This window comes from Belonocnema kinseyi, chromosome 2, assembly GCF_010883055.1.
Source record: "Belonocnema kinseyi isolate 2016_QV_RU_SX_M_011 chromosome 2, B_treatae_v1, whole genome shotgun sequence".
Classification (NCBI taxonomy): Eukaryota; Metazoa; Arthropoda; class Insecta; order Hymenoptera; family Cynipidae; genus Belonocnema; species Belonocnema kinseyi.
In genome coordinates this window covers 175,885,820-175,901,588 of record NC_046658.1, presented here as the reverse complement: position 1 = coordinate 175,901,588, position 15,769 = coordinate 175,885,820, and the positions used below count along the sequence as shown (strand labels likewise).

General features: G+C 26.1%; 1 protein-coding gene across 1 annotated transcript in view; it reads left to right on the top strand.

The window, feature by feature from the left end:
• The window catches only part of LOC117167368 (ADP-dependent glucokinase), a 23,575-nt gene extending 8,083 nt beyond the window's left edge, over positions 1 to 15,492 (top strand). Inside the window, exons 2-4 of the mRNA XM_033352247.1 lie at positions 4,492 to 4,916; positions 9,142 to 9,590; positions 15,022 to 15,492. Of these exons, the coding sequence (XP_033208138.1) occupies positions 4,492 to 4,916; positions 9,142 to 9,590; positions 15,022 to 15,264 (1,117 nt within the window). The 3' untranslated portion in view covers positions 15,265 to 15,492. The remainder of the gene's footprint in view (positions 1 to 4,491; positions 4,917 to 9,141; positions 9,591 to 15,021) is intronic.
• The last annotated feature ends 277 nt before the right edge of the window (positions 15,493 to 15,769 follow it).

Here is a 15,769-nt window from a genome sequence, read left to right as displayed (position 1 = left end):
TTTTTAAGCCCATGCTCTTCATGCTTGCATTTAGTTTATTCAACATTCTTTGTAGGTCTTCGATAGACTCTGCCCTAACAACCTTATCATCTGCGAACGCTACATTTGAATATTCTAAAATTTTTGTTGAAAATTTATCGCTTTAATCATACATTAATTTTTTTTTATTAAAAATTTTACTATTCAATTTTTGTTTGAAGAATTATATTTTTTTAGTTAAAAATTCGTATTTTTGGTGGTAATGATCTTTTTGGTTGAAAATGCAACTAATTAATTTCAAGACTCATAATTTTAGTTGGAAAATCATCAGTTTGGTTGAAAATTAATTTTTTTTTTAAAATCTAATTATTTGATTTTTGGATGACAATTTGTCATTGTTAGTAAAAATTAATTTTTTTGTTCAAAAGTGGAACTATTCGCTTGTAAATTGGGTTTTATTAATTAAAAATTCAATTATTTAAATAAAAACTGATTTATTTTGTCGAAAAATGGTATCTTCTTAGTGGAAAATTCATTTTTTTATTTGAAAATTAAACTTCTTGTTTAAAAATTCATTTTTTTGGTCAAAAATTCAAGTGTGTGTTCCGACAAAATTCGGCTATTCGCTTTGAAATCCTGGTGCAAGCCATTGCCTGATTTAAAATAAAATGTAGATTTTTGCAGATTTCGAACGAAAAATGTATAAGCTTTTTAAGAATTGTGAAAGGCTTCAAAAAAATAAAAATATTTTTTCAAGATTCCTAGGAAAATTCAAAATTATTTGAGATTCGAATCATTTTAAAAGATATTTAGAAGCTGCGAAAACTTCTAATACAATTTTAAAGGAACACAAAATTTTAACAATTCTTTACTGAAAAATTAATCTGTCCATTTTTGGTACAATATTGATCTTTTTTAGTTTGAAAATTCGACTATTTGTCTTTTTGGTTAAGATTATTCATTTTTGTAGGCTGAAAATTCAACTATTTTGTTAAAAATTGGATTAGATTGCTAGGAATTCGAATCATTTAAAAATATATTTAGAAGTTATATATGAACTATTTAAAATGAAAATAACTCAACTTCTATTGTAAAAATGATTCAGTTTAAAAAATCGAATCGTTCAAGTCTTAATATTTCTATCTTAAAATTAGTTAAATACTATCATTTTTTAAATTTTTTAATGACTTGCCCAGGAAAAAACGGGAAATGGCTGGGAATTTTTTTCTTTCATTAAAACGGCCACCCTGATGTTTATAATGACCGGAGAAAACGGAAAATGATCGGGGATTTTTTTATTCGATTAAAACGGTCACCCCGATGTTTAGAATGACCGGGAAAATGGAAAAAATTGACTAGCAAAAAGCGGGAAATGACCGGGAATTTGTTTTTTCAATTAAAACGGTCACTCTGACGTTTAGAATTACCGGGGAAAGGCAGGAAATAACCGGGATTTTTTTTCAATTAAAACGGTCACCCTGACGCTTATAATGACCGGGAAAACCCGGAAAATTACTTGGAATTTTTTTCTTTGATTTAAACGATCAACCTGATGCTCAGAATGACCGGGAAAATGGAAAAACTTGACTATGAAAAAGCGAGAAATGACCGAAATTTGTTTCTTCCATTAAAACGGTCACCCTGACGTTTAGAATTACCGGGAAAAGGCGGGAAATTGCCGGGAATTTTTTTTCAATTAAAACGGTCACCCTGACGCTTATAATGACCGGAAAAAGGCGGAAAATTACTTGGAGTTTTTTTCTTTGATTAAAACAATCAACCAGATGTTTAGAATTGCCGGGAAAAATGAAAAACTTAACTAGGAAAAAGCGAGAAATTACCGGGAATTTGTTTCTTCGATTAAAACGGTCATTTTGACGTTTACAATGACTGGGAAAAGGGGGGAAATGACCAGGATTTTTATTTTCAATTAAAACTGTCACCCTGATGCTTATAATGTCTGAGGAAAAGCGGAAAATGACCAGCAATTTTTTAATTTGATTAAAATGGTCACACTGATGTTTAGAATGATCGAGAAAATGGAAAAACTTGACTTGGAAGAAGCGAGAAATGGCCGGGAACAGAGAGAAATAGAGAGTCACAATGCATTAGAAATATCAGTTGATAGAAACATGGCGCCCCCTACTCGCCCGTATACCCGTGATGTTTCTATCAACTGATATTTCTAATGCTTTGTGACTCTCTATTTCTCTCTGCCGGGAATTTGTTTCTTCGATTAAAATGGTCACTCTGACGTTTGAAATGACCGGGAAAAAATGGGAAATGACCGGGATTTTTTTTAACGCTCACCTTGATGTTTATTATGACTGGGAAAAAGCGGTAAATAACCGGGAATTTTTTAATTTGATTAAAATGGTCATACTGATGTTTAGAATGACCGGCAAATTGAAAAACATGACTAGGAAAAATCGAGAAATGATCGGAAATTTATTTTTTTGATTAATACGGTCACCCTGACGTCTATAATTACCGGGAAAATGGAAAAACTTGACTAGAAAGAAGCGAGAAATGACCGGGAATTTGTTTTTTCGATTCAAACGGTCATTTTGACGTTTATAATTACCGGGAAAAGGCGGGAAATGACAGGGAATTTGTTTTTTCCAATTAAAAAGATCACTCTGATGTATAGAATGTCCGGAAAATGACCGGAAAATCTTTAATTTGATTAAAACGGTCATACTGACGTTTAGAATGGCCGGGAAAATGGAAAAACTTGACTAGGAAAAAGCGAAAAATGACCGGGAATTTTTTTCATCAATTGAAACGGTCATTCTGACGTTTATAATAACCGGGAAAAAGAGGGTAGTGACCGAGAAAAGGCGGGAAATGACAGGGAATTTGTTTTTTCAATTAAAACGGTCATCCTGATGTTTAGAATGTCCGGGAAAAAGCGGGGAATGTCTGGGAATTTTTTTCTTTGATTAAAACGGTTACCCTGATGTTTAGAATGACCGGGAAAATGGAAGAAATTGACTAGGAAAAAGCTGGAAATGACCGGGAATATGTTTTTTCAATTAAAACGGTCACCTCGACGTTTAGAATGACCGGGAAAAAGAAATAAATGACCGGGAAATAACCGGGAATTTTTTTATTCGATTAAAACGGTCACCCCGGTGTTTAGAATGGCCTGGGAAAAGAGGGAAATGACCGTAAAAGGCTGTAAATGACCGGGAATTTATTTTATTTTATTAAAACGGTCACCCTGATGTTTAAAATGACCGGGAAAATGGAAAAACTTGACTAGGAAAAGCAGAAAATGACCGGGAATGTGTTTTTTCCATTAAAACGGCCGGGTAAATGGAAAAACTTGACTAGAAAAGGCGGGAAATGACCGGGAATGTGTTTTTTCAATTAAAACGGTCATCCCGACGTTTAGAATTACCGGGAAAATGGAAAAACTTGACTAGAAAGAAGCGAGAAATGACCGTGAATTTGTTTTTTCGATTAAAACGGTCATTTTGACGTTTATAATGACCGGGAAAAAGAGGGAAAAGGCGGGAAATGACAGGAAATTTGTTTCTTCCAATTAACACGATCACTCTGATGTTTAGAATGTCCGGAAAATGACCGGGAATTCTTTAATTTGATTAAAACGGTCATACTAACGTTTAGAATGGCCGGGAAAATGGAAAAACTTGACTAGGAAAAAGCGAAAAATGACCGGGATTTTGTTTCTTCGATTAAAACGATCATTCTGACGTTTATAATAACCGGGAAAAAAGGGTAGTGGCCGAGACAAGGCGGGAAATGACAGGGAATTTGTTTTTTTTTCAATCAAAACGGTCATCATGATGTTTAGAATGTCCGAGAAAAAGCGGGAAATGACTGGGAATTTTTTCTTTGATTAAAACGGTTACCCTGATGTTTAGAATGACCGGGAAAATGGAAGAAATTGACTAGGAAAAAGCAGGAAATGACCGGGAATGTGTTTTTTCAATTAAAACGGTCACCTCGACGTTTAGAATGACCGGGAAAAAGAGAGAAATGACCGAGAAATAACCGGGAATTTTTTTATTCGATTAAAACGATCACCCCGATGTTTAGAGTGACCTGGGAAAAGAGGGAAATGACCGAGAAAAGGCGGTAAATGACCGGGAATTTATTTTATTTGATTAAAACGGTCACCCTGATGTTTAAAATGACCGGGAAAATAGAAAAACTTGACTAGGAAAAGCATAAAATGACCGGAAATGTGTTTTTTCCATTAAAACGGCCGGGAAAATGGAAAAACTTGACTAGGAAAAGCGGAAAATGACCGGGAATGTGTTTTTTTCAATTAAAACGGTTATCCCGACGTTGGTTATCCCGACTTGGAATTTTTTCTTTGATTTAAATGATCAACCTGATGTTTAGAATGACCGGGAAAATGGAAAAACTTGACTAGGAAAAAGCGGGAATTTGAAATAGTCCGCCGAATCGCCATCCTGGTTTTAATTTTGAGTTTAAAAACTCGAATCTTTGGGAAATAACTTTGAAAAAAATTTCTTTTAGACGATTCATGGGAAATAGTGTCCTCTTCGACGAGCTGGTTGCAAAAGCTCGAGCAGCATCCACCTCGTATTCGACAATCGGTGGAAATGCAGCTGTGATGGCGCTTCGATTTGTGAAGGAGGGGTGCGATGTTGTCCTGGCGGCAAAAATGACGCGATCTCTGCAGCAAATGATGCCTGGAGCAATTAAAATTGTGGGAGGCGAGGCCAAGCGAGACGATATTCATTTAATTCTCGAGTACAAAAGTGGCGATTCTTGGGGCCCGTACACGAGCGCGAGAGCCAATAGGTACATTGTTCACAACGACAACAACAATCCAATGATAAGTGCACTTGAAGACCTCGACAAAGTCCTGCCGGACTTTAAACCCGATTTACTAGTCATCGGCGGTCTTCAAATGATGGACAGTTTTCCCTTCGAAGCAGGTGAATATTATTTTCCTAAAAAAAAAAAACTAATTTGCAGAAATTAAAGTGTTTACCCGACTGGCTACCAATTCGGACGGTTCCTTTGGGCATTGCACCAAGATTTATATGATTTCTCAAGGATTTCATCAAGATTTGAAAGGTTTTGCCAATTTCAATAATTTCACAAATATTTTAAAAATATAAGAAAGATTTCTTAAATATTTTAATGATTTCCCAAAGATTCTATCAATATTTCGCAAAGATTTCGAAAGGATTTCAAGAGTTTCACAAATATTAACAAATATTTTAAAAATATTTCAAAAAATTTCGGACTGATTTAAAACGCTTTAATAATTTCACAAATATTAACAAATATTTCGCAATAATTTTATTGATTTCCCAAAAATTTTACGAAGATTTGCATAATTTAACCAATTTTACCTAATATTAAAAAAAACATTTCAAATATTTCACAAAGATTTCGGATAGATATAAATGTATTCAATAATTTTACAAATATTTCAAAAATATTTCGCAAATATTTGAATGATTTTCCGACTATTTCAATAATTTCACAAATATTATCAAATATTTTAAAAATAGAAGAAATTTTTAATAATTTCCCAAAGATTTTACAAATATTTCGCAAGAATTTCAATCATTTCACAAATGTTACCAAATATTCAAAAAATATTTCAAAGGTTTCGGACATATTTAAAATATTTTAATAATTTCACAAATATTAACAAATAGGTCCTAAATATTTCGGGTAGATTTAAAAAATTCCACAAACTTTTTAATAATTTCGCAAATATTACTAAATGTTTCAAATATTTCGCAAAGATTTTAATGATTTGTCAAAGATTTTAATAATTTCACAAATATTAATTAATACTTAACAAATATTTCTAATATTTCGCAAAGATTTCATTAAGTTTTCAAAAAGATTTCTGTAATATCTTAAAAATATTTCAATTTTTTCGCAAAAATTTCACAAAGATTTTAAATTTGTCGCAAAGATTTCCAATCAATTTGAAATATTTCAATAATTTCACAAACATTGCCAAATATTTAAGAAATATTTCAAATATTTAGGAAAGTTTTCGAATATATTTAAAATATTTCAATAATTTCACAAATAATACCAAATATTTAAAAAATATTTAAAAAAATTTAATTCCACAAATATTTCGCAAAGATTTCATTAAGTTTTCAAAAATATTTCTATAATTTCTCAAAAATATTTCAAATAGTTCGCAAACATTTCTCAAAGATTTCAATAATTTCACAATAACTTCACAAATATTAAGAAACCTTTCAAATATTTCGCAAGATTTTAATGATTTCTAAAAGATTTAAATAATTTTGCAAATTTTACCAAATATCTCTAATATTTTTCAAAGATTTCAATGTTTGTGCAAAAATTTCACAAACATTTCAAATATTTCCTTAATATTTTAAATTGATTTAAAAGATTCCACAAACTTTTTAATAATTTATTAAATATTATTAAATATTTGAAATATTTTGCAAAGATTTTAATGATTTATCAAACATTTCAATTATTTCACAAGTATTAAAAAAATATTTCTAATGTTTCGCAAAGATTTCTATAATTTCCAAAATATTTCAAATATTTCGCAAAAAATTCACAAAGATTTTAAATATGTCGCAAAGATTTCGAATAAATTTGAAAGATTTCACGCAGATTTCAATATTTTTACAAATATTTCAAAAATATAAAAAATATTTCGCAAAGATTCTAATGATTTCCCAAAGATTTCAAGAATTTCCAAAATATTAACAAGTATTTCGTAAATATTTTAATTATTTTCCAAAGATTTCAATAATTTAACCAATATTACGAAATATTTAAAAAATGTAAAAAAAATGTCTGCAAAGATTTAATAAATATTTCAAAGATTTCCTAAAAATTTTACAAAGACTTCAGTTATTCAAGAAATATTTTAGATATTTTTAATGATTATTTAGTTTGAACAATTAATTTAAATAGAATATTTCAAAAGATTTCAAAAGTTGCGAGCAAAGAATATGAACATTTTTTTATATTTTATAGGATTTAAAAAAATAGGAAAATCTTGAACTATTTTAAAATGTATTTTCAGGGTTCAAACAAATTTTAAAATATGTAAAAATTTGAAAAGATTTTTAAAAAATTAATAGAAAATAGAGATTTTGGAAGATTTCAAGTTTTTTCAATTTGGAAGCTTTCCAAAAATATTGATAAAAAACTTTCTGCCAAATTTTTAGGAATTTTCTTTAGAATTAAAAAAAAATGGGAAAAGCTCGACTTATGTTTAAAAATATATTTGAAAGTTTTGCAAAAATCTAAAACCAATTTTAAATTTGAAAAGATTTCAAAAAATTTTCAACAAAATGTGGATATTAAAAGATTTTGAATCTTTTTAAAGAAATTGAAACATTCAAAAAAAAATATTTAAAAAAATTTCTTGATATTACTGGTAAATTTTTTAAAGGATTTTTTTAGTTGAAAACATTAATTTTAAGAGAATATTTAACAAGGTTTCGAAAATTGCAGCAAAAAAAGAATAACCTGGAAATTTTGAGGACGTTTAATTTTTTTTTAATATTAAAGAAAAAAATTAGGAAAAACTGGAATAATTGAAAAAGACATTTACCTGTTTTGGAAAAATGAAGAAATAAGTTAAAATTTGAATAGACTCCAAAAAATTATAAACAAATTGTAGCTTCTTTAAGAACTTCCCAACAATATATCTAGGAATTTTAAATATATTTATCTTTTTTGTTTTAGTTTTTTGAAAATTTTTATTATTGAAATTTCTTATTGTTTAATAAAATGTTTTCTAAAATGTTGAAAAATGTCTGCGAAATTAAAAACAAAATTCCTTTACATATTACAGATTATCATTTAATAATTTTGGAAATCTTCTGGAATGTTTTGAAATTTTTTTAATTATTTATCTTTTTGGTTGAAAATGTATCAATTTTATTGAAAATTCGTTCTTTTTTTCAAAGTTATTTTTTATCCGAATATTTACCTATTCTATTTTTGGATGAAACTTTGTTCTTTGCATTGCATAAGTTAAAAATTCAACTATTTGGTAGAAAATTAATATATATTTTTAATTGTCGTCTTTTTGGTTAGAAAATTATTCTTGTTTGTTAAAAGTGCAACTTTTTGGTTGAGAATTCAACTATCCTTTTAAAAATCGATCTTTCTTGATGGATTTGTTGGTTTAAAAACTTTACTCTTTTGTTGAAAATTCGTCAATTAATGGTAGAAGAGTATTCTTTCTTCACTGAAAATGAACTTTTTTTATGAAAATTATACTGTCTTAAAGAAAATTTTTTTTTCGAAAATTCAAATGTTTGATTGAATTTAAGCTTTTTTGTTTGAAAATTCGACCCTTTAATTGACAATTCATCTATATGTGCTGAAAATTCAATTATTTGGTTGAAAATCTAATTTTTTTTTGAAAATATAACTATTCGGTTAAATTCATCATTTTTTAGCGCGACTTTAAGTATTATATTAAGAAATCATCCTTTCGGATTGAAAATTCATCTTTTACGGTTGAAAATTTATCTTTTTTGGTTGGAAAGTAACATTTTTGTTAAAAATTCAATTGTTTTCGAAAAAAATCGTCTCTTTGGTTTGAAATTTTTACTATTTAGTTAAATATTTAACTATTTTCTTTGAAAAAGTTTGGAAAGCCTTCACAAAGATTTTAATGGTTTCCCGAAATTTTTTTAAATATTTTAAATAGATTAAAAATATTTCACAAAGACTTTAGATTTTTAAAAATTATTATGTATTTTAAAAAATTAATTTAAAGAGAATATTTAAAAATAATTGAAGAATTTCGAGCAAAGAATCCGGGAGATTTTGTATATTTTTTAGGATTTACAAAAATAAGGAAAAACTCGTATTATTTTAAAAGATATTTTCAGATTTTGAAAAAGTTAAAAAAAATGCTAAAATTTGAAAAGATTTCAAAAAATGGTTAACTATGTAGCTATTTCCTCTGGAAAATTTGTCTCTTTTAGTGGAAAGTTTAGTTGTCAATTCACCTGTTTGTTTGATACTTAATTTTCTGTTTCGAATTTGTTTCTTTTTTTTTTTAACTAATCTCTTGGGGTAGAAAATTAATCTTTTTTGCTTAAAAATGCAACTATCTTGTTGAAAATTAATTGTAAAAAAAGCAATGGCTAAATGGTTTAAATTTTATTTTTCGGTCAGGTGTTCGGTCTAGTCGATTGGATAAAGTTCACAAGCAAATGATAAGTCAGCCAAAGTCGACGCGAATCCACTTCGAAATGGCCTCGTTTGTCGAGCAGGATCTGCTCAATGAGCTCTGCAACAAGGTGATTCCGTTCGCTGACAGTCTGGGCATGAATGAGCAGGAAATTGGAAATCTGTACAACTCTCTCTTGTACGGAAACATATCTCTGGTGACGGACTCAACTCCGCGAGTTGCCACCATTCTCGACCAGATGAGAATGCTCTTCAAGCTTATTCGCAGCAAAGGAAAGACCGTCGAGAATTCGAGGGAATTGACTCGAATTCACGTTCACACGCTTGCCTATCAAGCCATTTTTACCGTGAAAAATTCGTCCTGGAAGAATACGGTCGCTGCGGCTGCGAAAGCTTCACTCACTGCACATCGACACGTTTGTGGCTCGCAAGATGTAAGTTGAACGACTTCACTTAAACACACTCGTTTTTCTATTACCCCCATTTTATTGAATTTTTTATTTTTTTAATTTTAATCATATTTTATACATATTATATTACATTTTTATTTTATTTAATTTTTTTTTTCGAAGATCTGGAAGATTCTTTCTGGAAGATTCTTTCTGGAAGATTTTGAGATATTTTTTTTTTTTTTTAAGAAAAACACGTACGAATATGAAATTATTGATTATTATAATAATAACAAAAAATGTAAAACAAAATACAGAAAATACATTTGAAAAGTTTCAAAAAAATGTGATTAAAAACATTTCTCAATGTTCGTGGGAAAATTTTTCATGCTTTTTTTAGTTTAAAAAATGGTTTTCAAAAGAATATTTAAAAAGATTTTCGAAATTTTCGAAAAACAAATCTAGAAATTTTTGAGATCGTTTTTGTTTTGTTTTTTAGGAATTAAAAATAAATGAGGAAAAGCGCAAATTATTTTCTAGGGTATTTACAATTTCTAAAAAAAATTACGTAAAATTTTGAAAAAACTTTAAGGCTTCAAAAAATGTCAAACAAAATACAGATTTTGAAGCTTCTTACAAAATTGGAAAAGTTTCAAAAAAATATTGCTTAAAAACATTTCTTAATGCCTGTGAGAAAATTTTAAATGCTTTTTTAGTTTGAAAAGTTGTTTTTAAGAGAATATTTCAAAAGATTTTCGAAATTATTAAGAAAAGAATTTTGACAGATGAATTTTTTTAATGAATTTAAACAAATTTTAGAAGAAAATAGAATCTCTTTAAGAGATACTTACAATTTTTGATCAAAATAAAAAAATGAGATACAATTTAGAAATATTAAAGATGTTTTTAAACGAAATTTAGATTTTCAAATATTTTTAAGTTACTTAATAAATTTAAAAATTACCAAAATAATATTGTTAACCAAAATTTCGTAATATATTATTATTTGAATATTCAAAAAGATTTTCCAAAAATTGCCGAAAAAAATAATCTAGAAGCTTTTGAGGTACTCAAAAATACGTAATATCTTAAAATATTTTAAATATTTTCAAACAAAATGTGATTTTATAAGATATTGAAGCTTCCTAAAAAATTGGAAAAGTTTCAAAAAAATATTATAAAAAAAAATCTCCTAATGTTTATTAAAAAATTTGAAAAACTTTTTTAGTTTGAAAAATTGTTTTTAAGAGAATATTTAAAAAGATTTTCGACATTCTCAAAGAAAAAAAGAAAAGAAAAAGAATTTTGACAGATTTTGAGGCATTTTTTTAATTTTTAAGGAATTTATACAAATTTTAGAAAAAAAATTAGAATCAGTTTAAAAAATATTTACAATTTTTTATAGGATATTTGAAAATATGTTAAAATTTAAAAATATTAAAAAAGTTGTTCAATAAAATTTATATTTTCAAGAAATTGTATGCTTCTCAAAAATTTTGAAAGTTACCAAAAAATTATTGTTAACAAAAATTTCGTAATATTTCTAGGAACTTTTAAATTTATTTTTTAGTTTAAAAAATTAATTTTAAGAAAATATTTGAAAAATGTCAAATCACTTAAAAGGATTTTCAAAGAATATTTAAGAGAATATTGAAAAAGATTTTCAAAATTGCCGAAAAAAGAATCTGGAAGCTTTTGAGTTATTCAATTTAGTATGCATTTTGTAAGATTTTGTAGCTTCTTAAAGTACTTGACAGTTTAAAAAAAAATATTGATTAACAAAATTTTTTAATATTCATTGGAAAATTATAAAATGATGTTTTAGTTTAAAAATTTATTTTAAGAGAATATTTGAAAAGTTTAGAAGTATTTAAAAGGATTTCCAAAATTGTCAACGAAAAATCTGTAAGATTTTGAGGTATTTTAAAATTTTTGTAGGACTTGAAAAAAATGGTAAAAAACACGAATTATTTTGAAACATATTTACAATTTCGAAAAAAATTCAAAAATACGTTAAAATTTGAAAAAATTTCAAGATACTTTGAAAAATAAATATAATACAGATTTTTGAAGAGTATGAGCTTCTTAAAAACTAAAATAATATTATTAACCAAAATTTGTAAATATATTCCTAGGATTTTTTAAATTTATTCAACTGTATACTCAAATTTGTTAAAAAGCTTTAAAATCTTAAATAATCTACAATTTGTTTTAAAGTTTTTAAAACTTTTTCAAATTTTAAATTGTTTTTGTAATTATTTAGAAGATTAGGGATTATAGATTTTAAATATTCAATTAAATCTTTGGAAAATTTTTCAAAATATTTCAAATATATTTGAAATTTTTGGTAGAATTTGCAAAATTCTTGAAATCATTATGAAATTTTTAAAAAACTTTGCCAATTATTAGAAATTTTTTCTACATTTGTTCATAATTGCGAAATTATTTAAATCTTTGAAAATCTTTGTGAAATAGTTTAAATCTTTCTGAAATTTTTGGAAATCTGAATAATATTTCGAATATTTTTGAAATATTTGATAGAATTTGAAAAATTATTGAAATCTTTATGAAATCTTTATGAAATGTTTGAAATGTTTGTGAAATTTTTGGAAAATCTTAATGAAATTTTTGGAAATCGGTGAAATCTTTATGAAAACTTTGTAAAGTTTTAGAAATATTTTTTAAACATTTGTTAATATTTGCGAAATTATTGAAATTTTCTAAAATCTTTGCGAAATATTTGGAATCTTTGTGAATTTTTTGGAAAATCATTGAAAACTTTATGAAATTTTCAGGAAATCGTTAAAATCTTTGGAAAATTTTATGAAATATTCGGAAAATATTTGAATATTTTGCAGGATTTGCAAAATTATTAAAATTGTTGAAAATTTTTGCGAAATGTTTGAAATCTTTGTGAAATTTTTGGAAAATCTTAATTAAATTTTTTGGAAATCGGTGAACTCTGTGGAAAATTTTGCGAAATATTCTAAATATTTTTGAAATATTAGGTAGGTTTTGCATAATTATTGAAATCTCTATGAAATTTTTGAAAAACTGCCAATTATTAGACATTTTTAAAAACATTTTTGTTAATATTTGCGAAATTATTGAAATTTTTGGAAATCTTTGCGAAATATTTTTAATCTTTCTGAAATTTTTGGAAAATCGTTGAAATGTTTGGAAAATTTTGCGAAATATTCGGAATATTTTTAAATAGTTGGTAGGATTTGCAAATTCATTGAAAATCTTTGCAAAATATTTGAAATATTTTTTTAAACATTTGTTAATATTTGCGAAAATATTGAAGTTATTATGAAATTTTTAAAAAACTTTGCGAAATATTTGAAATTTTTTGAAAATCATTGAAATCTTAATGACATTTTTGGCAAATCGTTGAAATCTTTAGAAATTTTTGCGAATTATTCAGAATATTTTTCAAATAAATGAAATGAAAAAACTAATGAAATTTTTGTGAAGTGATTGAAATATTTTAGAAATTTTTGGAAAATCATTGAAATCTTTATGAATTTTCTTAGAAATCGTTAAAATATTTGGAAAATCTTTACGAAATATTTTAAATATTTTTTTAAACATTTGTTAATATTTGCGAAATTATTGAAATCTTTATGAAATTTTTGAAAAACTTTGCGAAATATTATAAATTTTTTTTTAACATTTGTTAATATTTGCGAAATTATTGAAATATTCGAAAATCTTTCCGAAATATTTGAAATTTTTGGAAAATCATTAAAATCTTTATGAATTTTCTTAGAAATCGTTAAAATATTTGGAAAATTTTGCAAAATATTCGGAAATTTTTTCAAAAAAATGAAATGAAAAAATTATTGAAATCTTTATGAAATGTTTGTAATAAATGTGAAAGTTTTTGATTTCTTTGCGAATATTTGGAAATTATTGAAATTTTGGGAAATCTTTGCGAAATATTTTAAATCTTTGTGAAATTTTTGGAAAATCATTGATATCCTAATGAAATTTTTGGGAAATTGTTGAAATCTTTGGAAAGTTTTTCATAATATTCGGAATATTTTTCAAATATTTGGTAGGATTTCCAAATTATTGAAATCTTTATGAAATTTTTGAAAACCTTTGCAAAATATTTTAAATATTTATGAAATTTTTTGGAAGACGTTGAAATCTTTAGAAACTTTTGCGAATTATTCGGAATATTTTTTAAATAAATGAAATGAAAAACTATTAAAATTTTTATGAAGTGATTGAAATATTTTCGAAATTTTTGGAAAATCATTAAAATCTTTATGAATTTTCTTAGAAATCGTTAAAATATTTGGAAAATTTTGCCAAATATTCGGAATATTTTTCAAATAAATGAAATAAAAAAATTATTGAAATCTTTATATGTTTGTAATAAATGTGAAATTTTAAAAATATTTTTGAAATTTTTTGAATTCTTTGCGAATACTTGGAAATTTTTGGAAAATAATTCAAATCTTTATGAATTTTCTTAGAAATCGTTGAAATGTTTGGAAAATTTTGCAAAATGTTCGGAATATTTTTCAAATAGTTGGTAGGATTTGCAAAATTATTGAAATCTTTATGAAATTTTTGAAAATCTTTGCGAAATATTTGAAATATTTATGAAATTTTTTGGAAATCGTTGAATTCTTTAGAAAATTTTGCGATTATTCGGAATATTTTTCAAATAAATGAAATGAAAAAAATATTGAAATCTTTATGAAATTTTAAAAATATTTTTGAAATTTTTGGAAATCTTTGCAAAATATTTGGAATATTTTTCAAATAGTTGGTAGGAGTTGCAAAATTATTGAAATCTTTATGAAATTTTGGAAAAACTGTCGGAGTTTTTTATGATATTTGGAATATTTTTCAAAAATTTGGTAGGATCTCCAAAATTATTGAAATCTTTATCAAATTTTGGATAATCTTTGCGAAATATTTGAAATATTTATGGAATTTTTTGGAAATCGTTGAAATCTTTAGAAAATTTTTCAAATAAATGAATTGAAAAAACTATTGAAATCTTTATGAAATTTTTGGAAATCTTTGCGAAATATTTGAAATTTTTGGAAAATCATTGAAATCGTTAAAATCTTTGGAAAATTTTGCGAAATATTCGGAATATTTTTTAAATAGTTGGCAGGATTTGCAAAATTATCGAAAATCTTTGCAAAATATTTTAAATATTTTTTTAAACATTTGTTAATATTTGCGAAATTATTGAAATCTTCGTAAATCTTTGCGAAATATTTGAACTTTTTTGAAAATCATTGAAATTTTAATGATATTTTTGGGAAATTGTTGCAATGTTTGGAAAATATTCGGAATACTTTTCAAATAAATGAAATGAAAAAATTATTGAAATCTTTCTGAAATTAAAAAAAAAAACTTTTGCGAAATATTTGAAATCTTTATGAAAATTTTGAAAAACTTTGCGAAATATTAGGAATATTTGTTAAAAACTTGTTAATTTTCGTAGGTTGATTTGCAGAAAGCAACTCTAATAATGGACGATAGTTTTTCGACGTCCACAAAATCCGGTTCAAGAATCCGTCTTGACGAAAACCGTCCCGTCTCGTGCTGGGACGAAAGTTTCAATATCGACAACAAATTCATAGAAGTGCAAGCTTGCATCGCGCCAGTTCTCGTTTGCACAGAAGCTAGTCAAACTGCCGGAGGCGGTGACAATATTTCAAGTGCAGGACTTGTCCTGCAAATTTAATTTCTACCATAAAATTATTGGTAATCGAGAAAAAACGAAAAAAACTCGGCCTGGGAACTAACTTATCGATCGAAATCCAGATAAGTTCAACACCAATCGTTTTGTTTTTTCTAACCGCTTCATTCTCACCGGATTCCCAAAGTTTTGCCGAAATCTTCCCACCAAGTAGAATAAAAAGGCCCCACTCATATTTAGTGTTTTAAACAAATCAATTTTCAACCAAAAAAATGAATTCTCAAGAAAATAGTTCAATTTTAAATCCAAAAGATTAATTGTCTACTAAAAAAAAAATATAAAAAATATAAATATTCAAGTATAAATCGAATAGTTACGTCTTCAGTTGGAGAAAAAATTTCTCAACTAAAAAGAAACAAATTTTCAGCCACAGAAATTAATTTTTAATCACAGTTGTGAATTTTGAGGTAAAAATATCCATTTTTGACCAAATAGTGAAATTTTGCAACCCAGAAGATGAATTTTCTATATATAAAAAGGAATTTTTATC